At 49.2% G+C, this 27,879-nt stretch overlaps 4 protein-coding genes across 5 annotated transcripts in view; 3 read left to right on the top strand and 1 right to left on the bottom strand.

The window, feature by feature from the left end:
* TPP1 (tripeptidyl peptidase 1) overlaps nt 1-4,269 on the top strand; it is an 8,068-nt gene extending 3,799 nt beyond the window's left edge. Inside the window, exons 10-14 of the mRNA XM_027581048.2 lie at nt 383-503; nt 587-745; nt 921-1,046; nt 1,215-3,612; nt 4,132-4,269. Of these exons, the coding sequence (XP_027436849.1) occupies nt 383-503; nt 587-745; nt 921-1,046; nt 1,215-1,355 (547 nt within the window). The 3' untranslated portion in view covers nt 1,356-3,612; nt 4,132-4,269. The remainder of the gene's footprint in view (nt 1-382; nt 504-586; nt 746-920; nt 1,047-1,214; nt 3,613-4,131) is intronic.
* Nucleotides 3,730-5,149, top strand: TAF10 (TATA-box binding protein associated factor 10). Its single transcript, XM_027581052.2, has 5 exons — nt 3,730-3,993; nt 4,132-4,286; nt 4,522-4,586; nt 4,680-4,794; nt 4,977-5,149. Exons 1-5 carry the CDS (start codon nt 3,762-3,764, stop codon nt 5,064-5,066), a joined length of 657 nt encoding a protein of 218 aa, XP_027436853.1. The 5' UTR covers nt 3,730-3,761; the 3' UTR covers nt 5,067-5,149.
* On the bottom strand, nt 5,116-12,080 carry ILK (integrin linked kinase). Of its 2 annotated transcripts, XM_027581050.1 has the most exons (13): nt 11,651-12,080; nt 11,089-11,223; nt 7,746-7,911; nt 7,496-7,591; nt 7,199-7,295; nt 7,017-7,100; nt 6,830-6,915; nt 6,579-6,688; nt 6,346-6,473; nt 6,143-6,264; nt 5,950-6,049; nt 5,712-5,842; nt 5,116-5,528 (listed from the first exon to the last, which is right to left on the bottom strand). In XM_027581050.1, the coding sequence occupies exons 2-13, from the start codon at nt 11,175-11,177 to the stop codon at nt 5,379-5,381; spliced, it is 1,359 nt and encodes a 452-aa protein (XP_027436851.1). In that variant the 5' UTR covers nt 11,178-11,223; nt 11,651-12,080; the 3' UTR covers nt 5,116-5,378. The 2 variants fall into 2 exon arrangements, with proteins under 2 accessions (XP_027436851.1, XP_027436852.1); XM_027581051.1 differs by lacking the exon at nt 11,651-12,080 and having other exon boundaries at nt 5,118-5,528; nt 7,746-7,939; nt 11,089-11,224.
* On the top strand, nt 11,867-27,879 carry RRP8 (ribosomal RNA processing 8). The gene is made up of 7 exons (XM_027581049.2): nt 11,867-12,059; nt 13,554-13,920; nt 14,148-14,601; nt 14,691-14,820; nt 15,214-15,320; nt 15,405-15,501; nt 15,727-27,879. Exons 1-7 carry the CDS (start codon nt 11,961-11,963, stop codon nt 15,844-15,846), a joined length of 1,374 nt encoding a protein of 457 aa, XP_027436850.1. The 5' UTR covers nt 11,867-11,960; the 3' UTR covers nt 15,847-27,879.

Here is a 27,879-nt window from a genome sequence, read left to right as displayed (position 1 = left end):
AGCTACATGATCTAGAACTTTGCCTTGACCCCACCACGTGCTCCTGTAGCTAAGACCTCAGTTTAACCAGCTCTGGTTGCTGCATTCCCTTCTTCCTACATGTCTAGGCCCCATGGCTTCTGAGTGGAATGCAGTTCCCAGTATTCCTCTTCTCAGTTCCCAGGCATTTTAGTAGAAGATTTGGTGAATGTTCTGTAGACAAAAGTGTGCACTGTCACCTCAGGCCATGCCTTGAGGGCTCAAAATCTCAGTCTTTCCCATGTACCTGCTTCCCCACAGAGTTCAGCCCCTCTAGCAAAGCGAGCCCACACTTACCCATCTCCACACATTTTGGAAGTCCCCTTGGGACCCGTACAATCTGAGTGCTGTTTTCTGCTTTCAGCCCCTATGTCACCACAGTGGGAGGCACATCCTTCCAGAATCCATTCCGAGTCACAAATGAGATCGTTGACTACATCAGTGGTGGTGGCTTCAGCAATGTGTTCCCACAGCCTTCATACCAGGTGTGTGTATGTGTTTGTGTGGATGGATGGGTGGGAGGGATCCTCAGTTCAGCAGACAGTACTCACTCAACAACATCTTTCAGGAGGAAGCTGTAGCCCAGTTCCTGAGCTCCAGTCCCCACTTACCACCATCCAGTTATTTCAATGCCAGTGGCCGTGCCTATCCAGATGTGGCTGCACTCTCCGATGGCTACTGGGTGGTCAGCAACAGCGTGCCCATTCCATGGGTGTCTGGCACGTCGGTAAGAATCAGCCTGGCTCCAAACCCCTGACACTCAGGAACTATTCTCACCCTCTACTAAGACTTTGCACCCAGAACCCCTGACTCCTCAGAGACCTCTGATCCTTTCAAACATCCCTCCTCCAAATCCAATCACTCTGAACCCCTAACTTCTACTTACACCCTCACTCTTACAGGCCTCTACTCCAGTATTTGGTGGGGTCCTGTCTCTGATAAATGAACATAGAATCCTCAGTGGCCGCCCCCCTCTTGGCTTTCTCAACCCAAGGCTCTACCAGCAGCGTGGAGCAGGACTGTTTGATGTGAGTATGGAAGGGAAGAGTGTGGACATTTTCATGAACATGGGGAGTGCAAAGATGAACTTGAGGGCAGTTCTGATGGGGTCCTGAAATGTAAATACAAGGTAAGGGAGCTTAGTCTGTTAGTACTGGTACAGACAGGCCCAGGTCTGATGCCCACCTTCTCCCTAGGTAACCCATGGCTGCCATGAGTCCTGTCTGAATGAAGAGGTGCAGGGTCAGGGTTTCTGCTCTGGCCCTGGCTGGGATCCTGTGACAGGCTGGGGAACACCCAACTTCCCAGCTCTGCTGAAGACACTAATCAACCCGTGACCCTTTCCTGCCGGAGAGTGAACCTATCCCCTGCCCCATAGCTGGTGGCTTAGTCCCTTATTCTGCACTATTGGAAGCCCTGCTGAACCCTCAACCATAGACTGCTGCAGACAGCTTATCTCCCTAACCCTAAAATTCTGTGAGCTTGACTTGACTCCCAACCCTACCCAGCTCCATCATGCTCAGGTCTCCCTACTCCTGCCTCATGTTTCTCTACAGATGCTATAACTAGTATTGTTTGGTGCCCCCCAAACCCCCCTATTTCACCCTCCCCATTTCTTCTTTCTCTTTTCAACCAAGCTTTTTCAAAGAGTTGTCTATGCTCTCTATGTACACTATTTCACTTCATGTTCTCTCCTCAGTTCACTGCAGTGAGACCTCTGCTCTCACTTTTTCCCTCTTTCCTCCCCTGACAATGACAGCAATGGCCGTCCTGCTGCTTCATCCAGTGCACTCTTCCCAGTCTTTGCTTTATGGGCTCTCTGTCACAGCTGTCCACTGCCTCTCCTTCTTTAGCATTCAGGGCTTAACTTCTTTTCTGACCATTCCCACTTCCTCCTTCATTCCCTCTTCTTCCTTCTCTTTCTCTTCTTCCTCACTGAATGTTGGTATACTTGATTGCTTCATCTTTACTCTTTTGCTCTTCTCAATCTACCCAGTGTTCCCTGGAACAAGTCAGTCACCTGTATCCGCAGCTGTCACCATCTCACTAAATCAGACTTCCCATCGGATGATGATTGATACCTCAAATGCAAGGTGTATGACACTCAATACTTCATCTCCCTCCTTCCCAATTCCAGACCATTCTCTGTGTTCCTTCTTGGTAGATGAGAATATGCTTCTTCCAAGCAAGCCAGAAGCCTAAGTGTTATCTTAGACTCCCTTTTCCTTCACCTCCCCCTCCCTATTACCACTGTCAATCAATAAGTCCTACTGATTTCACTTCTTAAATATATCTTTATCAATCCACAAGTCCTGCCAATTACATTTCCTAAGAATATCTAGAACTCATTTACTTCTCTCCATCTCTACTGCTACTAAATTAGCTTAGAACCATATTTTCTCTCCTCTGAATTCTAGGAGGCCCTTGAAAAAGGGCCTGTCTGTCCATAAAACCATTTTTCCAGAGTAAAATGCAAATCCCATCAGGTCATTTACTTAAAACCCTTCAAAGATTACTGATGAAGTTCTGGCTTTTTGTCTGACTCACAAACCTGATCTTTTCCTTGCTGTTTTTTCCTGAGTAACAAATTGTTTATCCTCCCTTGTTCTCCCTCCCCCTTCCTCCACTTCCCCACTTTCACTTTTGCTCAAGATATTCTGTGCCCTTAACATGACCCCTGACTCTTTGCCTGGTTGGTTTCCAGGATTCTTTGAAGACCCAGCTCAGAAGTCTTCTCCCGTGAACGTTTGGCTCTCTGAAGCTAGTTGATTTTGGTATAGCAGAAAATGATTTGGTATAGCAGAAAAATCCCAGATTTTTTCAAACCAAACATTGTTTGATTCTTGGTTCTGATGTAGACTAGGAGAGAGCCTTGGACAAGTCCATCTCCCTGAGTCTTTTCCCTCCTCTGTTAAGTGGGGATATCAGTACCTGCCTTTAACAATAATCAGGGAATAATTAAATGGAATAAAGTTGATAGAGTGCCTGACACAAAGAAGTAGGCAGCAGATGTTAGTTCCCCTTCTCCTTTGCACTGCATACTGTGTCTACCTCTAGTATTTTAACTCCAGCATAGTATTGAAAATGCCAGTTTACCTCTTTGCCTCCCTTTGAAGACTCTTGGTGCCTAGAGGACTAGAGTGTTGTCCTACCGAACTTTGTACTCCCAGGCCCTAGCTCAGGATTGGCAAGTAGGAATTAAATAAATGTTTGTTGCGTTGAAAACCCCACCCTCACTCGTGATTTTGCGTATGTTGCAAACATGTGATTTTGCATACTCAAGCTGAAATACCTCCCTTCCTATCTACAGCAGCACTATTCACTCCCCTGCTGTCCTCACTTCTCCAGGCAGCTGGAGGGGAGTGGGGCTTTCCAACCCTTAAAAGGCTGAGTAAGGGAACTAGAAAGGATGCAGACTGGCAGGCAACCTGTGGTTGAGGGGTGCCCCAAAACAAGGTCTTTAAGCGCCAGGTTCCCAGTGGGGTCCCAGACCCGCGGAAAAGCGTCCTAGACATTGATGGTTGACGTCCCGGCGAAAGGGCCTAGGAGTACGGCCGGGTGGGAGGCGGCCTGTCGGAGGCATCTCACTGGCTGGTAAGCAACCAAGCGGCGGGAGACCCGAGAGACACAGCAAACATGGCATGGGAGGGGCGAAGCGCGGGGCGTGTGACGTCACCCCTGGTGTGTGCGTAACGTGAGCGGAAGCGGAAGCGGCTCTGTTCGCCGCCTCTCCCACCGGCCCGATGAGCTGCAGCGGCTCCGGCGCGGACCCCGAGGCGGCGCCGGGCTCCGCCGCCTCGGCCCCGGGCCCGGCGCCCGCGGTCTCGGCCCCCGCAGCGTTGCCCGGCGGCACCGCTGCGGAGAATAAGGCCAGCCCCGCGGGGACAGCAGGGGGACCTGGGGCTGGAGCTGCGGCAGCGGGCACGGGACCCGTGGCGGCGCGGGCCGGGGAGCCGGCCGAGCGGCGTGGGGCGGGTGAGGGCCGGGACGGGTGAGGGTGAGGGCAGCGCCTAGGGCTGGGTCCAGTGGCGGGTGAAGGCAGAGGGTTTGAGGCCGACCTAGCCGGGGCCCCGCATCTCCCACCTCCATGTCTGTTTGGTGGTTCTCCTCCAGCTCCGGTGTCGGCGGGAGGCGCGGCGCCCCCGGAGGGGGCCATGTCTAACGGGGTTTATGTACTGCCGAGCGCGGCCAACGGAGACGTGAAGCCGGTGGTGTCCAGCACGCCTCTGGTGGATTTCCTGATGCAGCTGGAGGATTACACGCCTACGGTGGGCTTCCTGCTTGAACAAGGCTATTGGCACGCTGTCAGGCCAACTTTCTGCTACACCGCGTGGATTTCCAGCTTCCTTTTGTGCTTGCTCCCCTACTAGCTCTTTGATTTATCCCCTCTGCCCACCCAAACTGTGAGCTTCCTAAAAGCCAGGCCTGCCCTCCATTTCCCTCACCCTCTCAGCCCCGCAGCGCCCAGGGCAAATGCTGACAGTCATCTCATTGCTCTCTCAGATCCCAGACGCAGTGACTGGTTACTACCTGAACCGTGCTGGCTTTGAGGCCTCGGACCCACGCATGTGAGTACAGTCTGGGTGGGTAGGTTAGAGCTTTGAGTGCTTGTGTGGAGTTTATTGTTCCATCTCCTTCTCACACCAGTTTTTTCTCTCTAGAATTCGGCTCATCTCTCTAGCTGCCCAGAAATTCATCTCAGATATTGCCAACGATGCCCTACAGCACTGCAAAATGAAGGGCACAGCTTCTGGCAGCTCCCGAAGCAAGAGCAAGGTGTGAGGGGAGGCTCATTGAATCAGTAATTACCTCCCACAGCATCGGAGGCTTAATTTGTTCTGAAATCCCTTTGGGGAAACTAAGTTCTAGGGGAGGTGAAAGACCTACTCAGGGTCACCCACCTGGGATCGAAATCTGGGATTCCTGTGCTCAGCTGGTGCTCTTCCCTCTTCCCTCAGGACCGCAAGTACACTCTAACCATGGAGGACTTGACCCCTGCCCTCAGCGAGTATGGCATCAATGTGAAGAAGCCGCACTACTTCACCTGAGCCACCCAGCCTAAATGTACTCGTCTGTCCCCTTGTTCCCACACCAGCCTGTTTTCATAATAAACTTTATTGTGACAGGCAGGGCTGGTCCCTCCCATGCTGGGAGATACCGTGTGGCAAGTGACAAAAGCTCTGAGCCTAGCCCCTTTGGGGGCTGCAGTGGTAGGGATGGGGGCAGGGGATGGGCCCCATGGCTGGGGTAGTACCATGACTGGAGGCAGGGGAGGCAACCAGAGGCCTGCTGCTTTGGAGAGACATACTCCCCTAACCGTGTCCTGACACCTCTGGAGTTTAGGCAAGGGCTTTCCAGCTCTACTTGTCCTGCATCTTCTCCAGGATAGGCACAATCATGTCAAACTTGGGCCGCTTAGCAGGGTCTTCATTCATGCATATCTTCATGAGCTTACACACATGGGGGGAAATGCCTGGTGGGATGGTAGGCCGAAGGCCTTCCAGTGCCACCTGCAAATATAGAAAAAAACAATGGGTCTCAGAACTTGAATATCCTGTGGGGAGAGGCCTCTAGTCCTCAGGACAGGATTACTGTATATTTGAACAAATATGGGAAGAGCCCAGCCCTGCTATAGTTATTGTCACCACCACCACCATTCCCCCCAACACAAGTGCATACAGTTGTGCTCTCACCTTCATTCCAATCTCCATGTTGGAGAGGTCAGCAAAGGGTACCTCCCGTGTCACCAGTTCCCACAGAAGCACTGCAAAACTCCACATGTCTGCTGAGCGTCTGTTTGTATCTTCAGGCTTCTTCTGCAGAGCTGGAGGAACAGGACTTAACTGTTCCAGCTGCCTGTCCTGTCTCTGCCCCCTTCCATTACTACTGAGCTGGCCCTTCTCTACCTCCCAACATGATGCCCTCACTCACCTTCAGGGGCCACCCAGGCAGGTGCATACATGCGCCCAGGGCACTGGAAGGAGAACTTGACGTCGGCCATGCTGATTCGGGCAGTCATGTCCTCATCAATCTGAGGAAGAGAAGATAGATATGTGGAAGGAGGTAAGTCCTATTCTAGACAGGGAAAGGGCTTTGGGGGTTTGGGCCAGAAGTGTGACCTCACCATTACACTACGGCTATTGAGTGCATGTCGTGGGATGAGGGGCTCTAATGTGTGTAGGAAGGCCATGCCCCTTGCCATGTCCAATGCAAACTTCACAGCCTGGCTCTGGTCCACAACGAAATCTAAGGAGGCAAGAGTCAAATAGTTTGGGGAGGCTCACACACCTTGCCCCCATCCCATGAGATTTGGTACCCACTACTCACTGGTGCCTTCGTGTAATACATTGTACAGGGATCCATATGGCATCCAATGTGTGATGAGGGTGGGGTGAGGAGCAGGTGGAGACTGACAGGCACCTAGCACTGGGAGCACATTTGGATGCGAGAAAATCCTGGAAGGAGAGTATCCCTAGCTGAGATAAGCAGAAAAGATCTCCCTTTGGGGGCTAGTCAGGGTTCCTTGGAACCAGCAGCTTCCCGTTTAGGCCTTGCCCCACCTGAGACGGGGACACTCCTCGTTGAAGTCCCTGCTCTTTCTTGTACTCCAGTCTCGAACCTTTAGCACCTTCACGACGATGTCATTACCCTGCCAACGGCCCTTCCATAGCTGAGAGACAGGTAAGGGTTAGGAAGCTTTAACTAAGGCCACTGCTTTCTTGTCCACTAACTGGAAAAAAAACTTAAAACAGGTGCAGAGCAGGTAATGTGTAGGAGATTGGGGAGGGAGGGGCAAGAAAGGCAGGGTCACCTCTCCAGAGTGATTCTCGTTGAGCTTCGCCAGAAAGTTGAGCTGTTTGAAGTCAATGCCGGAGTGTTTGTTCAGAGTCCCATTTCCTGAGAGTGTGGGCAGGTCAGGTACCCAAGCTTCACCATAACCCAGCTCTAGCAGCCCAGGGTTATTCCCTTGACCACCCCTCCCCTTACAACTGACTCACGGGGCCGAGTGCGGGTGGTTCCCTTCCAGAATGTGTCCTTGTATGGAATACGGTTAAGGTTTTGGCCCATCTTCTCTGCCCGCTCTGGGGAAGAAAAACAGCTTTGGCCCCAGTTGTAGTATGGAGTGAGGAGATAGGCAGGGACAAGACAAGAGGATACAAACTGGAGTTGGGGTACAGACCTCGGAGGAGCTCTCTCAGGGGTGCCTTGGCTTTGTCCACAGGCATTTCTCCATACTTGTTACAAATGCTGACAAGGGCCCCATTAGCCACCAGGTCCTGGAATGAAAAGGGGTTGTGATGAGGGGCTTTGCCACCTCTGTGGCAGTCACAACCAACCATCAATACAAGTGGTGTACCAACTCTGAGTGTCACATATTCAGCGGTACTTACAGGATGGATTGAAGGTTCTAGAATCTTCCATTCAGGCTCAGACTTTGCTTCTTACCTATCCCAGGGCTCAGGGCCTTAGTACTCACCTCTGCAACCTGATCTTGGCCCCAAAAACAGGCATAGTGCAAGGGCACATTTCCATGCTCATTCACTGCATTGATGTCAGCTTTATACTGCAGCAGCTGGTCCCCATGGCCAAGTAGAAGAGGCAGAAGACAAATGAGAGATGGGAGTTGAGGCGTGCAAGGAGGGAGAAGAGTACACATGTGTTATATTGCTTGTGACTGACTTCTAGACATGTATGTAATGTAGGTGAGAGGGAGCATTCGTGCATACCTTCTGCACAATATCACGGTGTCCATGACTGGCTGCCAGGTGCAGGGGGGTGTCATCCCCACGATTCATCACATTAATTCGTGCCCCCCGCATGATCAGCATCTCAACCACAGCAGAACGGCCCTCTCGGCAGGCCCAGTGCAAGGGGGAGAAGCCATGATCATCCCTTTGAGGAAGGGACAATGGTCATTGATCTGGAGGTGGGATGGGGGCAAAGGCTTTGATATAGGAAAAAGTGATAGTTATTCTGAATAATATCCCTGGAAAACCATACCTGTCCAGGACTCTGATTCTCATTCATGCCAGCAACTCCCAAAGCCATCCAATTAAGACCTTCCCCTGAGCTTCAAACCTATCCAACCACCACCTGAAATCTCAACAAATCCCTATGATTCACTGTCTTCATCACCATCTCCCACTAGCCTTTCTTCCTTGGCATGCCCTATCTCATTAAATGGTAGCATTTTTCATCTGGTTTCCTCTGCATTCCTTTTGCAACATCTGTTGGTCCTTTTTGTTTCCACTGCATTTCACTTCCCTCTAGTATACTACTTGTGGCACTGGTGCTCGCTTCGGCAGCACATATACTACTTGTGGCACTGGATTGTAAAAATCTTAATGAGCTGTCTTGTCTGCTAGACTATGACCTTCTTGAGAGAATGGATTGACAGCAGGTGTTTAGTGCATGTTAATACAAGGGAGAGGTGTCTTGGAGAAGGAAAGCCACAACTCATGGGAGAAGAAGCAAGCTTACTGATTGGCTCTGGTACTGAAACCTAAGACCTAAAAATGGACTGGAATTAGAATAATGTTTTGGAAGAGTTTATAATGAAAAAGAAATTCGTTTGATAAGTCATTACTAATGAGGCAGATATCAAACCAGGATTTGGTTTGGTAAAACAGAATTCCTCTACTCAAGCAGTCCTGGTGCCAGAAAACAGAGGAAAATGAGAATGGCTTCTTTAGAAAGAAAACTATCTGACTCCCCCCACCCCACCCCCAAGGACATGTATTTTCTAAAGTAAAAGAACTGTACAAAAAAAAAAAAAAAAAGAAAACACTTGGTGGGAGCTGAGCCTGCCTGACAGCCTGGGGCCATAAAAGGAAATTCCCTCCAGTCTGGTGTGTGTGAAGATCCAAGGGGCGGGGCAGGGGGCGGTTCCTGGTCTGAGACCGCAGCCTCCGGATGCCTTAGTGCTGCGGTCACTTCCCTTGTGGGGGCTCTATGCATGGCCTGAAACAGATCAGGGGTCTGGCCACTGCAGGCCATCCAGATGTCCCCCTCCCCCAGGGGGATGGGGGTGTGTGTGGCCTTTAATGACTTCCCTCCACAGCTGCCCTCATCTGCTCATTAGAGATAGCCAAAAGCTTTCCTAGGAGGTGAATTACTCCCTCCTCCCCATCTCTGAAGCAGCCATCCCCTACTTATCAGTGAGTTTTGCCTCCCAGATCTTTAATTTGTGCCCCGGTTTATCAGCCTCCTGCAGTCTGTGGCACGAGCAGGCCAGAGCCTGAGGGCAAAATATGAGCACAAGGGTTCCACTCACTGTCAGACTGCCTGTCACCTCGACCACAGACTATAATCCCCAAGAGCCTTGCAGGGAGTTCACCCCACCTCATATCCAGCATATAGCCTGCTTGGGCCCCCAAAGCCTTCCAGTTTCACTAATGCCACCCCTTCACCTTTTGGCACTAAAGAGTTTTATAAAATGCAAGTTCCCCTGGAAAACTTCACCTAAGCCTTTATAACCCTACCAACAAAAATAGTAAGAGTACTCACTGTCTTTATCTGACCACCCTTTGAAGAATTATGAAAGAATTATGGAAATTATAAAAGAGTACGAAAAATGGGAAAAAGTGACCAGGAATTATAGAGGAAGAGCATAAAGCCTAATGAGAACCTGTGGAGCCTAGATAAAGATTATAGGTGATCCTTACCTCTCAAACCTAAAAACTGAAGAAATAAAATTTTAAAACAAAAAACCCCTAAAACCCACCATCCTGAATCATCAACATCACTATTGCTTTTCTTGCCTGTCTCAGCCAACCTTGAAGAACTTGTCTACATTCACTCTCTATTTCCTCACCTCCCATTGAACCTGCCACGAGGCTGCTGCCGTGAGGGCTGGCATTATGTCTGATTCTGGGCCTCTAGCACAGGAGGTGTTCATAGTACTTTAAGTGAAGGAACCCGGTGTTGTCTGGTTTCTTCATCCATTTTCCTCTATGGCAGCCTTCACAAAGATCATCAAATACATTATTAATTGTAAGTTCAATAGTTATTTTAAAGTGCTCAAGTTCTTTTACTTCTCAACAGCCTATACTACTGTTGACCACTCCCCCTTCATTGAAACATTCACTTCTCTGAGCTTTACTAACATACTTTCCTGTTTCCTGCAACCTCCAGTTGCACCTTTTAAGTCTTGCAGGCTTCTGTCTCTGTCACACCCATGTCTTCAGGTATCATCGATGTGCTAACACCTCCCAATCTGTCTCTCCAAGTCAGCTCTCCTGAAATCCGAATCTGCATAACCAACAACCTACATGACATTTCTACTCTACTGTACAGTCACTTTAACATGTCACAGCGGCAGTCATCATCCTTCAGCCTTGTCCAACTCAGTAAAAGCAACCACCATCTACCCAAGAGTCTGAGCCAGAACCCTGGTCATCATCTTTGCTTCCTCACTTCCCACACCAAGTCTCATCAATTCTTTATCCTAAAGAATTCAGGAATCCGATCACTTCTTTTTCATCTGCTCCCATTCTAGTCACCACTTCTGGGACAGACTAAGCAATTGCTTCTCCACATGGCCACCTGCTCTTCAGAAGGTATCCAAGATGACACTTAAATGGACAATCTCATATCACAGCAGGGCTTTAAACCCTTGTTCTTAGAATAATGACCTTATTATAGCATAAATATCCTTGCATGATCTGGCTGACCCTTCCAGCAGACTTCTCCAGGCTTATCTCCTGTGGTTTACCACTTGTACCCAATGCTTCAGCCCACAGAAGCTCATAGAAGTCTATCCTCCAGCCATATGAACCTGTAGACATTTTCCAGACACTCCGCTCTCTGTCTTGCCTCCTAGCTTTCGCCCATGCAGTTCACTGAGGCTGGAAAGCTTTCTGCAGCCTGTGCCTGTGAAACTCTTGTTGAGCAGTCAAGATTCAGCCCAAACACAGCTTCCTCTGTGGAGACCCTCTGCCCCCCACAGGCTGTGCTTCGCACTAGTCCTACTGGGTAGGAAAGTCAGCCGCCCCCAGCCAACGTGAGCACCCCACATCGCGGAGAAGAGCATGTCTTTGCCCTTCTCACCCACCAGCCACCTCAGCTCACCCCTGGTTGAGGTCGTTCTCCGTGTTGTCCAGCCACAAGCGAACGGCCACCGCGTTGCCCTCCCGGCACTGAGTGAAAATGTCGTCCATAGCAGCGTCCCGGCGCTGAGTCCCCTAGATTGGGGAAGCCTGCGGACTGTGGAGGGATCCAGAGAAGGATGGTGAACCCCGAGCTTTGTCCCCTACCGGAGATAAGTGTTCGTGAAGGGGGTGAGGGTCTCCTGCTGCCTCCCCGGCTAGTGGAGCTCTGGGAAGGAGTTCGGGAAGTCGGGATTATCCCTGACCGTGTCCCCTGGGCGCGAGGGAAAGCGGGTCCGCGCGAGGTGGGGGGGGATTAGGAAGTAGTCTCCTGAAGGGGTGTCGGCGAACAAGCTCGGGGACCCTACCCGCGAACAGACCTGGGGGGAGGGGGGAGTTCAGGCGCCCTAAACCCTGGGAGAGGCGATCGGGGGTGCTTCCCGAGGGGTGGCCCTCGTTCCCTACTCGGTATTCGGGCCGAGTGAAGGCTGACGGGTTGGCAGGGGTCGAGCCTTGGGGAAGGGCACGGGTGCTCCCGCACTCACCGGGACTCGGACCGGAGGAGCCTTCTTCGGGGAACTCCCGTCCGGCCGCGCCCGCCGCCCGGCCCCGCCCCTGGCCCTCTCTGGCCAGCGCGGGCCCCCATTCCTCCCTCCCTTTCGCCTCCCGTGCCCTTCTAGCCAGCAGTGCCTAAACTCAATGGTTTCTGGCGCCGCGCCGGCCGCTCTAGCCAACCATGCGTCACTCTTTGGTTTCCGGCTCAGTTCCGGCGGCTCCGGGGACTCGGTTCACTAGAGACGTGCTCTGCATGTGGACGGGTTGTGTGGACTCCGCGACTTCACCCACCCCACCTGCATGTTTGAGGAGCCGGAGTGGGCCGAGGAGGCCCCAGTAGCCGCGGGTCTCCCGCCTGGAGCCTCGCGGCCTCGGCCCGCCTCAGCCTCGCAAATCAAAGTGAGCGGCCCTGCAGGGAGCTGTTTCAAGCCGAGCTTACCCTGGTGGATCTGAGCGTTGGGGCACGCAGTGTGTGTGTGTGTTTGTGTGTGTGTCTTGGGGCATACCCTGGTGGATCTGAGCGTTGGGGCACGCAGTGTGTGTGTGTGTGTGTGTGTGTGTGTGTGTCTTGGGGCAATTGCGGCCAACAGAATGTATGTGGGGGCGGCCGGGGGCTGCGACCAATAGTGTGTGTGTGTGTGTCTTGGGGCGCTTGCGGCCAACAGAATTTGTGTGTGGGGGGGCCGGGGGCTGCGACCAATAGTGTTTGTGTGTGTGTGTGTGTTTCTGTGTGTGGGCTGCGACCAATAGTTGTGTGTGTGTGTGTGTTGGGCGGGCGCTTGCGGCCAACAAAATGTGTGTGTTGGGGGCCGGGGAACCAATAGAAGACCCGAAGTGAGAGCTGTTGAGTAGAAGCTAGTGAAGACGCATTCTTGGATGGGAAAAGCACGTGCAGAGGCTCTAGGGCAAGAAAGCATGTCCTGTTGTTAGGGTCACACATACAATAATCCGTGTGGTTGGAGCACAGAGAGTGAGAGGGTATGCCATTGAAGTTGGAGAGGTAGAGGAGAAGTTTTGCATATTTTACTGATAGAAGCCAATGAAGTGGTTTTAGCAGGGGAATGATTTTTTAAGATTTGCATTTTGAAAAAGTCATTGGTTTCAGTGTGGAGCTTGGATTAGAGAGAGAGAAAGAGTGAATGACAATGAAGGATTTTATCAGCACTACCATTCTAAAGGAATGGGGCAGAGTGGGTACTGAAAACCACCAAGTTAAGTGCCTGGCCTGGGACCTCCCAGTAGGACTTCAATCCAGAAGGCCTCCCAGACAAGAGACCTTCTCCTTTGAGCCTTTGCAGATGTGAAAGCTGCTGTGCTTCCTCCGGCTCTTCCTGCCTTTCGGTCATCATCCAACATGAAATCTGCCTGCTTTATTCCCTCCTCTTCATCCCCTCAACCCACAGCTATAAGTGCCACAGGTCTCTCCGTCGGCAGCTTGTCACTTTTCGTTTATCTTCTGCACTACGGCTAGACTCATCTTAAGTACACACCTGTGATCCTGTCCGTCTTGTTTTCAGAAACCTCCCTAGCTTTTACAGAAAGATATAGAAAGCTGCAGTCAAAAGCCTGAGATTTAGGGTTGAACTCCTGTTCTCTGACCTTGGTGCTGTTGCTTGTGGCCTTACCACATTCCTCTGGGGACCTCCATTTTCTCATCTGCAAATTGAAGAAGTGAGGTGGGTGGTTTCTCTGCTCTCCAGCCTCCCAGAGGTTGAGATGTGACTTAAAAGTTGTTCAGGGTCTAGCAGGCTTCATGACAAGCTAGTGAAGTTAACTAAGAATAATCCAGATTCTTCTGCCAGCATCTGAATCAGGTGTCCATCTCTGCCTTCTTATTCTCCAGGCCCCATTCTATTCACCTCACCCCTTCTCTCTTCCCTTGTTTTTCCTCAGGGCTCCAAGCATCGTCAGCTCTTGGCAACATTACGGGCCCTAGAGGCAGCATCTCTTCCCCAGCAACCTCCTAGCCTGCCTGGCAGTGACTCTGAGGAGGATGTGGTGGAAAGGAAGAAGAAACGCCCGAAAAAGGCCTCATCTACCACTGCCTCTATTGAAGTAGAGAAGAAGAGGAAGAAGAAATGTCAACAACAGGGCCCACCTGGCAGTGACTATGAAGAAAAGGAAGTAAAAAGGAAGAAAAAGTGCCTCAAAGGGGATCTCAGTGCCAGTGACTCTGCTGAAGAACAGAAAAGAAAGAGGAAGTGCCAGAAACAGGTCCCCTCAAACCCCGCCCAGCACCAGGACAGTGAAAACCAAACAGGTACTAGTGGCTGTGTATATGTGTGTGGGACAGGGAGGGGGATCAGCTGATCCTGTACGTGACAGAGGTTACCTGCCACCATTAGGTTTGGAGTTAGGCAATAAGAAGTGTTTTCATCCAGGCCATAGCCTCTTTCTTAAGGACAGGGGTATGGCCAGGATGATTGCCAAACCTCTGAATTCAGGGGCTCTTGCCCCAAATATGCTTTCTCATCTCCCTCTCTTCAGGTCCCAAAGCTTGGAAGAGTAGTGCGACAAATGACCAATCCAAGCCAAGTCCTGGGTCCACTTCTGCCAACCCCCCCCAAACCTTGAGTCGCAAGCAGTGGCGGAACCGGCAGAAGAACAAACGTAGACATAAGAACAAGTTTCGGCCACCTCAGCCACCAGACCAGGCTCCAGCCACAGCCCCCAAAGAGGAGACAGAGATGCCTCCTGCCCCCAGCCCAGATAACCATGAGGATCGGGCAGGGGCTCTGCGAGCGCGCATGGCACAGCGGCTGGATGGTGCCCGATTTCGCTACCTCAATGAACAGCTATACTCAGGCCCCAGCAGTGCTGCACAGCGTCTCTTCCACGAAGATCCTGAGGCCTTTCTTCTCTATCACCGTGGCTTCCAGAGCCAAGTCAAGAAGTGGCCACTACAGCCAGTGGACCGCATCGCCAGGGATCTTCGCCAGCGGTGAATGGGGGTTGGGCGCTGTGAGAAGCGATGTGGGTCAGTCATGGCTCAGACTAGACCAGTGAGTGATCCCTCCCCTCCACTCCCAGGCCTGCGTCCTTGGTGGTAGCTGACTTTGGCTGCGGGGACTGCCGCCTGGCTTCAAGTATCCGGAACCCTGTGTACTGCTTTGACTTGGCCTCTCTGGACCCCAGGGTCACTGTGTGTGACATGGCCCAGGTAAACCCTTTTATCTCTCTGTGTCTCTGGCCTGTGCTCTAGACCCAGCCTCTATGTGCTAATCTCTAATGCTCCCTCCCTCTGCACCCCACATCCTGGTGTCTGGCGCTAGCAGTCAGTGCTGGATTTCTTTCTTTTTTGTTTTGTTTTGGTTTTTTTAGGATTTTATTTATTTGAGAGAGAAAGCACAAGCAGGGGGAGCGGCAGAGGGAAAGAGAGAGGCAGGCTCCCTGTTGAGCAGGGACCCCAATGTGGAGCTCGATCCCAGCACCCTGGGATCATGACCTGAGCCGGAGGCAGATGCTTAACCAACTGAGCCACCCAGGTGCCCCTCAGTGCTGGATTTCTGCTTCCCATGTTGTGTGCTTTATACAGTACTCCTGCTCTCTACAGGTGCCTCTGGAGGATGAGTCTGTGGATGTGGCTGTGTTCTGCCTTTCACTGATGGGAACCAACATCAGGGACTTCCTAGAGGAGGCAAATCGAGTGCTGAAGCAAGGGTAGGAGTTCCCGGCACACAGATATGTGTATATGTGCACAGGCATATGTCTGTGTATATACACAGTACGTCTCACTTTTCTCAGGGGTCTCTTGAAAGTGGCTGAAGTCCGTAGCCGGTTTGAAGATGTTCGGACCTTTCTGGGGGCTGTGACCAAACTGGGCTTCAAGGTCATCTCCAAGGTGAGGGCCCCAAGAAGTCTCCCTATTTTTGTCTTGTGTGGTCTTTTTTAGGGTAATGGTGTTTAGGAAGGAGACCATAGGCACAGACACAGACTGTGTTCTTTGAAGGCATGACGCACGGGAGAGCCCTGGGGAGCTTTCTGAGCAAGGGCGGGACATGGACCAGTGGTGTTTTGAGGAGCTGGGGTGAGGATTTAGAGCTCACTAGGTCTTTTCCACCCCTAGGATCTTACCAACAGCCACTTCTTCTTGTTTGACTTTGAAAAGACTGGGCCTCCTCGGGTAGGGCCCAAGGCTCAACTCACAGGCCTGAAGCTTCAGCCATGTCTCTACAAGCGCAGGTGACCCCTGCGCCTGCCTTGAAAGGGAATGCAAGTCTTGAACTCCAGGCTCAGAATTCTGAAGACTATATCCAGCCAGTCTCTGACCCGGGAACTGATAACATCACTTTCGCCGTCCTAAGACCACAAAGTGTGATGAAACCCCCTGGCTCAGCCCTGCTCTCATGAAGCCTTCTTGTTTGTGAGAAGCATAAAGTCATTCAGACTAGCTAAAGAATAAGGAGTTTATTGTGAAAATACAAGGGTATCTGGGAATTATGGGTCCTCCAGATGTGGGAACTAGCTGGTTTGGAATTCAAGGCATCTCTGGGTTTGGCTCCTCTTTCCATCTATTAGGAGTCACGTGGAGTTTCTGCCCTGGCATCTCTACTCTTCTCATCTCTTTCTGCTGAGAAAATCTACAGCCAGGGCTGGGTGCATAAGAGCTATGGCTGTGATGTGTTGTAAGCCTTACTATTTTCTAAAGTCCTTTCCTAGGTAGGGTTGGAGGTCGAAGAGTGAAGAATGGATTTGTTGACTGAGGAATACTCTGGGAGAGCTCAAGATAGGCCTTTCAATGGGCTTCATTTCACAGGGTATTTAGAGATTGTTGATAAGACTCTGAGCTGTTCTTGGAGGATCATGGTAAGGGAGCTGGGTCCCTTCATAAATAACAACTGGTTGATGCCATGGTAGGCTGGGGGATTGGGCTGTCCATTGGCACAAGGGTCTGTTTGTTGTTTCCACCTTGCAGTGGGCCCAAATCAGCATGTCCTGGGAAAGCTACGGGCAAGGAAGCCTGGTGTTGGAAAAAGATGAACTGGGATGATAGACCCTTGGCCTCTCCTGGAAGGTATCTCCCATGTCCAGGTATAAAGATGCAGCATCTTACCTATTTGGAAGGGCAGAAACTCAGAATGCCCACTGGGACACAGCTTCCAGGGCTCTGAGCCAGTCAGATGCCTCCAGTGAGGAGATGGAGATTTTGAGGTAGGCTGTAGGCCAGAGGGCATGTTTGGAGGCTAGGCAGTGTACCGCAGTGTCTTCGCGTGTGTTCTGTCTGCTGAATACTCGCCTGACTGACGAAGTCTCACTCATCCTAGCTTAGTTGGTCCCTACTCCACCCCTCCTAAAGCAGAATTAATTCTTTATCTGCATTCTCCAAACTGCATTGTGATTGCTTTGTGCATCAGGCTGCGGTCTTTTCAAGTCATATTTATCTTTGTATTCCCAGAGCTTGTCACTGAGGTGGTGGAATAACAGGGTCTAGCTGGGTGGGGCTGATGAGAACAGGGTGTTGGGAGGAACCCAGGCTCAGGGTACAAGATGTGGGCACTGAGGACCAGAGACGATGGAAGAAGTAAGCAGATAGGAGAACTTGAGCAGGTAGAACAGGTGGGATTGATGAGGGTTGTGAGAGAGGAATCTTCAGTGAGTCTGGTTTCTCACTTGAGCAACAGGTTAGGCTGGTGCTGCCGTTTAGAACGTTGGGTTGTAGGTACCTGTTCCATGTTTGTTTGGAAGAGGGACGTAAATGTGCCAGAGGAGACCTGTGCTAGGATTTGGGAATCAGTAGTCTAGAGGTGGTCATTCAAGTCATGGGAATAGATAAGACATCCAGAGTAAGGTAGTGAGAAGAGAAAATGGCTCCGAATAAAACTCTGAGGAGCATTTGATGGATGGGCAAAGGCAAATGGACCAGTCAAGGTGACAAGGTGAGAATGTTGGGCCAGAAATGGAGGAGTAAAACTGGGAGAATGGATGCTTTCAATATGGAAGGAAGGGAGGGGGAGGTTGTCAGCTGTCAAACGCTGTTGCAAGGTCTGTTAAAATTTACAGTGCAGTCAGACTGCAGTGAGTGAAGGTTGCTGAATACTCTTGAGGGCCTGTTTGAATTTAGAGTGGTATTATTCATGACTTTATGGTTACACCAGCCAGCCCAGTGGTGTGGTTATCTCTTCCTACTCAGGAATCTAAATGTAACTGTGGGGAAAATGAACACTAAGGGATCATCCAGAGTTGGAATCTTGCCATGCAGTGGAAATCAAAGGAGGCATTTCACACCATTCAGAAGTAATTGATCACTGCTGGATCGTGCACTATTGTAGAAGAGGTAGGAGAGTGAAGACAGAGAGGTAGGTTGTTGCACTGGGAATCATTAAACAAGCAACCTGGGCAGGTGAGAGGTGGTGGTCAGAAATTGGAGTGCTTTAATTATTAGTGTTGGAAGCACAGCAGCTCCAAGCAATGGCCGTGTCTAGAGTGAAGCCACAGGGGTTAGTGCCTGAGAGGCGTGTGAGAGAGGTTGCCCATACGTTGGGTAATGGACTGAGGGGTCGGGTATTATGGGGAGGTCTTGTCTGAATGGACTCTGACGTTCTCCAGGGTGATGGTAGAAATTGGCATGGAACAGGTGCCAGCCTCTCAAGGGAGGGGGCGGATCCAGGAGATCTGCAGACAGAGTGATGGGGAAGCTAGATGGCATGAATTTCAGAAGTGCAGGGGATTTGGACTGCCTGCTAGAGAGACCTCCACTGTGGGAGTGATGTGAGGCTGGTGAGCTGGCTGCTAGACAGCCAAGATAAAATACCCTCATAGTCCTCTCCAGCTTCTCAGGATTCACTGGGGATTTCTGGAGAAATGATTATTACAGCAGCTGCATGGGACAGGAGCCTCCAGGGGTAAGGGGAGGCAGGCCACAAAGTCCAAGGAAAGTGTTGGGAGTAGCAGGCATCTCGCTGTGGGACACACATTACCTTTGATAGCTCCCTATCTCTGTTCTTTTGCAAATGTTTATATCCCCTAGGTCCTGGTTATCTTCCCTGTTTTTTTTATTCTCAGCAGGTCAGCTGTGGTCTGCCTTTCTCCTTTTTTTGTCCTCCTCACTTATAATTTGGATTCTTCCTATGCCTATTCTGGCTCCATCCACCCAGGTAAATATCTCTCTGGGTTTGACTCAGGCCTTGGACTCCCCGTAACTCAGCCCAGTGCCATTAGTGTCTCCATCAGTTGCTCTGATTCTGAAAGTGGGACTCCCCCCAAGCCTGCTCTGGGCCCTCCTGGCTCCATCATCAACTTCAGGACAAACTCTTGGGCAAGCCCAAGCTCTTGGACTTCAGTGTTTAATGCTGAGAGCTGAGGCTGGAGACGGAACAGTGTATTTCCTTAGGAAATAACTACATGCCAGCTGCTCAAACAGCAACCTAGTTTAAAGAACAATTTGAGAAGAGATTAAAGGAAGGGCAAGAGTAGTAAGCGGTAGGTGGGAGGGGGTTGCTGTACCGTGCAAGGCAGTGCATTATAATCACCCAGTGATTAACGAGCCTTCCCCCAGTTTCTGATTCAGGAGATCAGGCTAGGGTTTGAAAAGTTCTATTCTGGTTGCTTTGGTTTCTCACAGTGAAGCAGGAAGCAGGGTTGAGAGAGTAGCGGGGAAGGGGTTGGAGTTTTGAGGCGAGGAGAGCATAAACGCCCTTATTAGAGTTAAGAGGGAATGAACGAATGAGGGAAATGGAATATGATTGCTGGTGGTATTAATAGTATGCTTGAGGTTCAAGGTCAGAAAGAGGATGCATGGGGAGAGACAGTGTAGGATCTCTGTAGAGAGCTTGCTGTTGTGAGACAGCACAGCTGGACTGTGAGGGCCCACCCCCTCACCTCAGGTCTAACTGCGGACTCCACTGGGACCATTCAGGAAGCTTGAGGTATTTATATTCCTATGGCCGAGGAGTGATGAGCCTGGAGTCTTGACTCCCGCCCTGGGAATGTAGAGGGCAAGCAGAGGCTCACTAACTGTCTCAGTGGTGAAGCCGGGGGAGTGCCGCTGCTTTTCCATTGGCCCGCATTCCCACACTTTGCTGTGGCAATTGAGGCATGTGTGTATCCTGTGCATCTTGCAGGAGAGAAGGAAGCGTGGGATGGTCTTGGGTCCTTTCCAGTAGGACCATTTGAGGAAGCAAGGAGACCTCAGCACAGAGCAGCTAGGAGTGTGCCATGCGGGCTGAGGAGGGAATTGCAGGAGACCACCCACCAAAGCGGCATCCACCAGGGTCAAGGGGGCAGCTGGGATGTCCCCGTTAAATATCTTTCAGGCCGGGCGCCTGGGTGGCTCAGTTGGTTAAGCGACTGCCTTCGGCTCAGGTCATGATCCTGGAGTCCCAGGATCGAGTCCCACATCGGGCTCCCTGCTCGGCAGGGAGTCTGTTTCTCCCTCTGACTCTCTTCCCTCTCGTGCTCTCTATCTCTCCTTCTATCTCAAATAAATAAATAAAATCTTTAAAAAAAAAAAAAAAAAAAAAAAAAAAATATCTTTCAGGCCCACAGGGCACAGAACCACCCAGTCCAGCAAGAACCTTCTTTCCTTTCTTACCCCCTTATTTCTGTGCAGCTGGACCCAGAGCAGTCAGCAGCTGTTAGGTAAATTGGAGGTAAGAAGAGCAGAGAGCATACAGATTATTCTTCCCCTCCCCAGCTCAGGCTCCTTGAGACTCGACGTAAGTGGGGCAGGGCTGGGAGGTGAACGTAGCTAAAGCTACAGTAGGTGCAGATTATTTATTGTTACATAGGGTTAGACATTCTAATTGCTTGAGCTCTTAAGACTGTTAACTAAGAATGAGCTGAAAAGTCACAGGCTTGCTGCAGCTTCTCTCCACAGCAGGGAACAGTGCCAACAAAGGAGAAAAGTTTGGAGGGGTGGTAAGAATAAGGTTGGGTTTGGATGGCAGCCTGTGCCTTGTGCTTGTTCAGCGTGCTTTGAGATGTTTCTTGCTGCTGCAGTTTTTGGTGTGCTCCCGCTTTTGTTCCTATAACACAGTCCTGCGGGAACACCGTTCCAAAGGAAACAACATGATCTTGGCAGAGACACAGCTCAGCTCCAAACACTCAAGCATTTACATAATTGCACAAAGCCCTTCACAGCTTTTCACAGACACAGACCTGCAATTAGAGCTCTCTATCCACAGGTCGTCCTCCTTCCCAGGTGACTTCTCAGACTGGCCACCTGGTTCTAGGATATTTGACCACTGTAGCAACTGCCTTACTGGTCTAATTGCTTCCCTTCCTGCCCCCAGAGCCATTCATTTCCCACACAGCCAAGTGATTTTTAAAATGTAAATCAGATATGCCATTTCTCTTTTTAAAATCCTTCAATGGGTTCTCAGTGTTCTGAGAACAAAAGACGTAGACTTGTTCCCAAGCCCTGTGTGATCTGCCCAGGCCTCGCTCTCCAACTGCATCTTAACCCATTGCTTCCTCCTGAGGCTCCGGCCACACAGGCTTTCTTTTCTTTCCTCAAGCATTCCAAGCTGCTCCTGCTGGCTCTTTACACATGCTGCCCCATCTTTCTACAGTACTTTTCGTGATGAGCTCATTTTCATCTTCCAGATCTTCACACCAGTATCTGCATTTCTTCTGTAGAAGAAACTGGCTAGATGCTCACCAAAATGTCCTGTTCACAGACACACAGTTAAACTCCTTTTCCCAGCTCCTTGCATCAAGGTGAGGCTCTCTGAGGGGCGCCTGGGTGGCTCAGTTGGTTAAGCCACTGCCTTCGGCTCAGGTGATCCTGGAGTCCCGGGATCGAGTCCCACATCGGGCTCCCTGCTGAGCAGGGAGTCTGCTTCTCCCTCTGACCCTCCCCCCTCTCATGCTCTCTGTCTCTCTCTTTCATTCTCTCTCTCAAATAAATAAATAAAATTAAAAAAAAAAAAAAGGTGAGGCTCTGTGAATGGTCCTCACCAACGGAAAGTGAGTAGAAGTGATGTTTTACTACCAGACCAAGGCAGCTACAGAGTGGATGAGTCTTCTCCACATTCCCACACCCCCTCCTGCCTGCCTCAGTAATCTTGAAGCACATGTTTTGAAGACAGTGGAGTCAGAACATAGAGTCTGAGTCACTGCTTGGAGGAAAGCTGTTTGACCAAGAACATCCACGTTGGATTTTAAACGAAAAGAAACCTCTGTTACATTAAGTTACTGAGCTTTGGGAAGGTTACAGAAGTTAGCATTATATACCCTGGCTAATAGATGTTTTCTGGGCATCCTGTCCACCTTACTCCAGATCACAAAACCCTTTTTGTTTCCTTCAGGGTGCTTCAAACATACCGTTTTACCAGGTGCCAGTCAACACTCCTACCTGTCCCATAACTTTGAATCTTAATTGAGAGAAAAAAGCTCACATGAGGAAGTTGAGATACTCATTTTATCAGTTGCATTTTTTTTTTTTAAGATTTTATTCATTTATTTGAGAGAACACAAGCAGGGGGAGTGGCAGGCAGAGGCAGAGGGAGAGGGAGAAGCAGGCTCCCCGCTGAGCAGAGAGCCTGACGCCAGGCTTGATCCCAGGAACCTGGGATCGTGACTTGAGCCGAAGGCAGATGCTTAACTGAGCCACCCAGGTGCCCCTGTCAGTTGCATTTTGATTGTGACCAGAAGAAAATATCCCACTGAAGAATGTCCTAAACAAATTAGATTTTTATTCTAATATTATTAGAAACCCAAAGGTAGGTGGCTGGTGACATTGGTTTAGGAACTCAAGGATGTTATTAGGTCTTTGTTACTCTTGGTCTCTTGATTCTGATTTGTTCAAGGTGATGTGTTCTTGATTGGGCAGGGACATCCTACTTACTGTTTTACTTCTTGGGAGTCTTGCTGATTGCCACAGCCCCTACCTTTTTGACCTTACTTCAGGGGTCTTTCTACATTGTTAATACTCTGGTGTATATATGTTTCATTATTCCCTAAACATAACTGAGGCCAATCTAAACTATTAGCATTTTAAATATATTTGTCTCCCTCATCCCTTCCCACACCTCACTGACCTGTGAGCAACTTAGCCAATTCAAAGCTCTTCTTCCTCCAGCCCCAGTGAGGTGGGGAAACATGGTCTGTTTCTTTCACTCATTCTTTACCTCCTCTCTTACTTAGGATTGGGATGGGGAGGGCACATTGGAGGAGAAAAAACTAAACTCCCATCAGTGTGCTCTACTAAGGCATTTAAATGTTGCCTCTATGTGAGCTATTGGGGTTCTCTGGAGGCCCCATGGGGACTTGTGCACTGACTGGCTTTGCTTCCCTCCTTATGATACACAGCCCACACTCCTCTTCAGCTCCTGCCCCTGTCCGTGAATCCACAGCCTGCTAATGCTAACATCCCTCCCCTGGGCAGCCCTCCTGGGAGCGGTCCCAACAAACACCTCAAGACTGGTTTTCTTTCGGGTGCCTGGGTGGCTCAGTTGGTTAAGCGACTGCCTTCGGCTCGGGTCATGATCCTGGAGTCCCGGGATTGAGTCCCGCATTGGGCTCCCTGCTCAGCAGGGAGTCTGCTTCTCCCTCTGACCCTCTTCCCTCTCGTGCTCTCTGTCTCTCATTCTCTCTCTCTCAAATAAATAAATAAAATCTAAAAAAAAAAAAAAAAAAGACTGGTTTTCTTTCAAGAAGCCCACTGGAAACTCATGCATATTTGTCCCACCAGACACTGAAAGTGCAGGCCAGCCAGCAGCTGACTTCTTTCTCCCTGCTTGCCCCTGCCAGCCCAACTGACTTCTCCATGTGAGAAGTAAAGCACCAATCTCTATAGTCATAGGACTCCAAACCTTCATAAGTGATTCAGGTTCTATTCTCCCAAGAAGCCTTTGCCCCAGGCTCCACCTCCGTGGTCATATGGAGATGGCTCTGTTAAGTTCCTGGGTGTGGCAGACCTCTAGAGAATGTAATCTGAATGAATATAAAGCCTGTCCCTTGTGGGAACACAAAATGACTATAGATGGTTCTTTGGAGCCCTTCTCACTTGATTTAGGATGGACGGAACAGCACTGCTCCTTTTCCTTTCAGGGAGGAAAAGTTCTCTATTCCTAAAAATTCCTATCAATGCATCTTTCATTTCTCACTTCTTATACAATAGAAAGTTGGGGGGCTCTGGATCAGCTTTATTATCTTAGGAGTAAATCCTATGTGGATATATGCAGCACCTTCTTTAGAATGTGTCAGTACCTGTTACCTATTGTGTTCAGTTTTGGTGTATTACCCAAAGATCTTAGACAACTGAAAACCTCATTTAATGTCCTCATTCTTATGTACATATTCTTAGGAAGTGTGAACTATGTGCATATGCTTTATTTATATAGAGTGTTACTGATGATGTATTCTTACTTTCCCACCCTCCTCCCTCACTCAGCTGTGTTTTTAATATCCATTCACCTATCAATCAGGGCCTTGTCAGGAAAATGCAAACCACACTAAGTATTTCAAGTGACGGCATTTAATACGGAGAATTGATTGAAGTGTCGGAAGGCTGAAAGAGTAGGAAGAAGTTGCTGATGTAATTCAGAAATTAATAACTGGAGATATCTGAGAACATCCCAAGTCCTGGGGAAACAAACAGGAAGAAGTGGTATAATCACCGGAAACTAGGAGCTCAGAGAAGGGGCCCCTTTTGGCTGATACTAGAGCTTTGTGGGGGAAGCTCCTTCCATGTACCTAGTGCTTGGACGTCTGAGGAAGGGCATGATGGCCTGTCTGCTGCTAAAATCTCTTGACAAGTGAGGCAAAGCTGCTGCTAAATGCAGAAGCGGCTAGTAGCTGGAGACAGCTGCCTGCAGCTGAAGTAGGGTGACAGCATCTGGAAAACAGGAATGAAGGGCCTTCCTCCTGACTTTCACTTTCAGTTTCCCTTTAGGATGTCCCATTGACAGGACCTAATGGAACCAGCTGGCAGTAGATTCTGGGAAATAAGGAGTTTGCAGAATCTCAGCTGCTGCAACACAACCAGAGTGTGTTAAGGGGGTGGGCGGAGATAACGTAGTGGTTTAGGAACCCAAAGAAGATAGGTAAATAAGGAATATAATCCGTGTCGTTTCTCATGACTTTGTTGCTTCTGTCAGCCACATAATAATATGCCTCCATTCACCTTGTTGCTTCAAATTCTTTGCTACCTGGAGAAATTAAAATCCTTGGAGCTAGCATTCTTATAAAAATTATGTTCCACCAATTCGATGCACTCACGGGATTTGGGAGGCAAGGGTCATCCTCCTGCTGCTTGGCTGTTGCTGCTGGAAAGCATGTTTATCTAGATGTTGGGCTCTCTGTAGCTGCCTTCCCACTGACGCCAAGGATGACGTAAGGATGCTTACTGTAATGGCTGAAGTTCCACGTGGGACGGAGGTTCAACAGGTAAAATCCCATCTACTCTGTGATGCGTACAGCGTTTGGCTATAACAAAGTGTGGTTAAGAAGAGAAAGTCCTGGGAGGACATCAATAAGTAGTAAGAACTCGTGAGAAGTCCAAGGAGTGAGGCTTAGAAAACAGACTGGACCAGGAGAGGATGGACAGCTGTAAAGACTAGGGTCAAAATTCAGAGTCAGTCCGGTTAGGATGGTGCTTCTGGCACCGTCCCTGCTGGACTTCTTGTCTCTTTCATTGCTGCATCGATTGATGCTAAGAATTGAGTTAAGCCTCCTAAATGTATGGCCCTGTTTTAGGATTGGCCCATGAAAGCCCCCTCTTCTGTTCTTTGTTTCCTTTATTCCTGATTCTCGCTCTTCTGTTCCTCACCCCCGCAAGGTGTTTGTTGCATGTCTCTAGATACGTATGTATCTTTGGCCAGATACATGGTTTTGGTATATATATGTTGTGGCAGAGACCTGCCAGGTGTTCCTCACACCCATGTTCTTCCTGGGAAATCAGCCGGACTCTGTTTCCCAGCTCCCCTCATGCTTAAGTGTGGCCACAGGATTGAATTTAGCCAGTTGGATGATAGCAGAACTAATGTGTGCTACTTACAGATTTGGGTCCTTACATTTTCCTATGCATAGTCCTCTGTTATCCACTATGGCCACCTTCATGCATTTGCACATGTGACCTTGAAAGCTACATGCTGAAGATGCTGGAGCCAAAAGATGGAAGGAGCCTAGATCCCTGAAACATCACTTAGAGAAGAGCCACCCACCAATTAGTGATGTAGGAAATGGTGGGGTTCAGAGCTGATGGCCAAGAAAAAATTCTTGAGATGTCTTTGGTGCAAAAAGATGGTTTTATGAAAGCATGGGGACAGGACCTGTGGGCAGAAAGCTGCACTGGGGTCCTGAGGAGTGGCCGATTATATACTTTCAAGTTGGGAGGGGGTGAGGGATAGCATAGGCTTTGAGGTATTTAGGGATAGCACAGGTTTCTAGGACCTTGAGGAGGCTAGCTATTGTTGGGAAAAGGTCATTTATTACTGTTTAGTAAAAATTTAGTCATGAGACCCTTCAGATGTATATCAGTGGGCCAGATGCTTGGAGGATGCTTGTCAACGTGTATCTTTGGGGAGTTTAGAGATAAAGGAAATTTCCAAAGTAGTTTTTAAATGTTAAAGTTGACTGACAGGATCCCGGGGTGTCGGGCTAAGATTGCCTTTTGCCCTTAGCAAAGTATTAACATCGAGGCAGCTGAGTTCCTAGAGGAATGTCACTCTGCCTATTTCAAGGATTTGTCAATGGACTGTAAGTAGTAAGGAAATTTAATTTTTCTTTTGCCTTTGTTTCCCATATCATTAGGAACACCTGTTTCGGACTTCACATGAGTGAGAAATCATTTTCTTTATGGTTGAACCATTACACCCTTGAAGGTTTGTTGTTACAGCAACTACTGATTTTTTTTTCAAATCCCTTTTAGTCAAACACCTCAGAAAAGTAAACAAAACACACATCCATATAGAAAAGAATGAAACAAAAATGTTTGGCCCATTGTTTATCACAGGCCAGCACCATTGTAACCACCATCCGAATTGAGAAAGCTTCAGCACCTGAAAACCTTTTATGCTACCTCCCAAACATCAACCACTTTCTTCTCTCAGCCATACAAAGTTACCATCATCCTGACTCTCATGACATTAATTTCCCTGCTTTTCTGTGTAGTCTTACTAGTTAAGCCTTGTGATACTGTGATTTATAACAAAAAATACATATTTGGTCTTCCTCCCATTTCTAACACAGAGCTTCTAAAACCATTGGAATTTCCTAAGTGGTGAGAGCTGGGAAACTGTCTTTTGTGTTAATGAGACAACTTTTGTAATGCCCCAAGTCACCTGGGATGGAAGGCTTGCCTTCCCACATGCTTTGTCCTAAGTATCTTTTCCACTTGGATGTTCAGCTGCATTCTTTATTGTATTCTTTTATAATAAACCAGTAAATGTAAGTAAACTGTGAGCTATTCTAGGAAATTAATTGAACCCCAGGAGTGGGGTGGTCATTGGAATCTCCAATCTGTAGTCAGAAGCACCAGTTGAAACCTGGATTTTCAACTAGTGTCTGATGTGAGGGAGGAGGGCAGTCTTGTAGGACTGAGCCCTAAATCTGTGCAATCTGATGCTGTCTCTAGGCAGATAGTGTCAGGATTAAGGTGAGTTATAGGACACCCTGCTGGTGTCTCAGAGAATTACTTGTTGGTGTGGGGGACGACCCCATGGTGGAATTTGGTGCTCAGACCCCTTTTTAAGTATCTATACCTAAATAGTATATATTTCCATGCGTCTGGCTTCTTTTACTCAACATTAAGTTTTTGGGATTCATCCATGTTGTTGAGTACAAATGAATTTCTTTCACTGTTCTTACTGTAGAATTATCCTGTTCTGTGTGTAAATTACAACTGTAAACCACAGTTGATTGATTCAACTATTCATGTACACTTGAGTGGTATATCAATCAGAATGGGCTGGGCCATGCTGCAGGAAATAAAAATCCAAAATGTTAATGGCTTAACACCACAGAAGAGGCAGGGACTACTCATAGTTACTCAGGGTCCCTAGCCAATGCAGTACATGCTTCCAAAAGGAAAGAAAAGGGAACAAGGCAGATCACTCCCTGGCACCAAAAGTTTCAGCCCATAAGTAACACATGTCCTTTTTGCCTCTATGTAATTGGCCAAAACAAGTCTCCTTGCCATGTATAACTCCATAGTTGGTAAGAAAGTACACAGTATGGCGGTTCCTCAAAAAGTTGAAAATAGGGATACCATACAATCCAGCAGTTGCACTACTGGGTATTTACCCCAAAGATACAAATGTAGGGATCTGAAGGGGTA

Source organism: Zalophus californianus, chromosome 11 (assembly GCF_009762305.2).
Source record: "Zalophus californianus isolate mZalCal1 chromosome 11, mZalCal1.pri.v2, whole genome shotgun sequence".
In the NCBI taxonomy this organism is placed as follows: Eukaryota; Metazoa; Chordata; class Mammalia; order Carnivora; family Otariidae; genus Zalophus; species Zalophus californianus.
The sequence above is the reverse complement of the archived record's forward strand: the minus strand, read 5'-3'. Positions and strand labels throughout refer to the sequence as shown.

Excerpts from the sequence above, each read along its gene's own strand:
- TAF10 (XM_027581052.2), top strand. The coding sequence starts at position 3,762 with ATGAGCTGCAGCGGCTCCGGCGCGGACCCCGAGGCGGCGCCGGGCTCC. Across the intron at positions 3,994-4,131 it reads GGCCGAGCGGCGTGGGGCGG|CTCCGGTGTCGGCGGGAGGC; the intron begins GTGAGGGCCGGG and ends GTTCTCCTCCAG. Across the intron at positions 4,587-4,679 it reads GAGGCCTCGGACCCACGCAT|AATTCGGCTCATCTCTCTAG; the intron begins GTGAGTACAGTC and ends TTTTCTCTCTAG.
- ILK (XM_027581050.1), bottom strand. The coding sequence starts at position 11,177 with ATGGACGACATTTTCACTCAGTGCCGGGAGGGCAACGCGGTGGCCGTT. Across the intron at positions 7,296-7,495 it reads GCCAAGATCAGGTTGCAGAG|GACCTGGTGGCTAATGGGGC; the intron begins GTGAGTACTAAG and ends TTTTCATTCCAG. Across the intron at positions 6,474-6,578 it reads GAGGAGTGTCCCCGTCTCAG|GATTTTCTCGCATCCAAATG; the intron begins GTGGGGCAAGGC and ends CTCTCCTTCCAG.
- RRP8 (XM_027581049.2), top strand. The coding sequence starts at position 11,961 with ATGTTTGAGGAGCCGGAGTGGGCCGAGGAGGCCCCAGTAGCCGCGGGT. Across the intron at positions 14,821-15,213 it reads CTGTGTGTGACATGGCCCAG|GTGCCTCTGGAGGATGAGTC; the intron begins GTAAACCCTTTT and ends TGCTCTCTACAG. Across the intron at positions 15,321-15,404 it reads AATCGAGTGCTGAAGCAAGG|GGGTCTCTTGAAAGTGGCTG; the intron begins GTAGGAGTTCCC and ends CACTTTTCTCAG.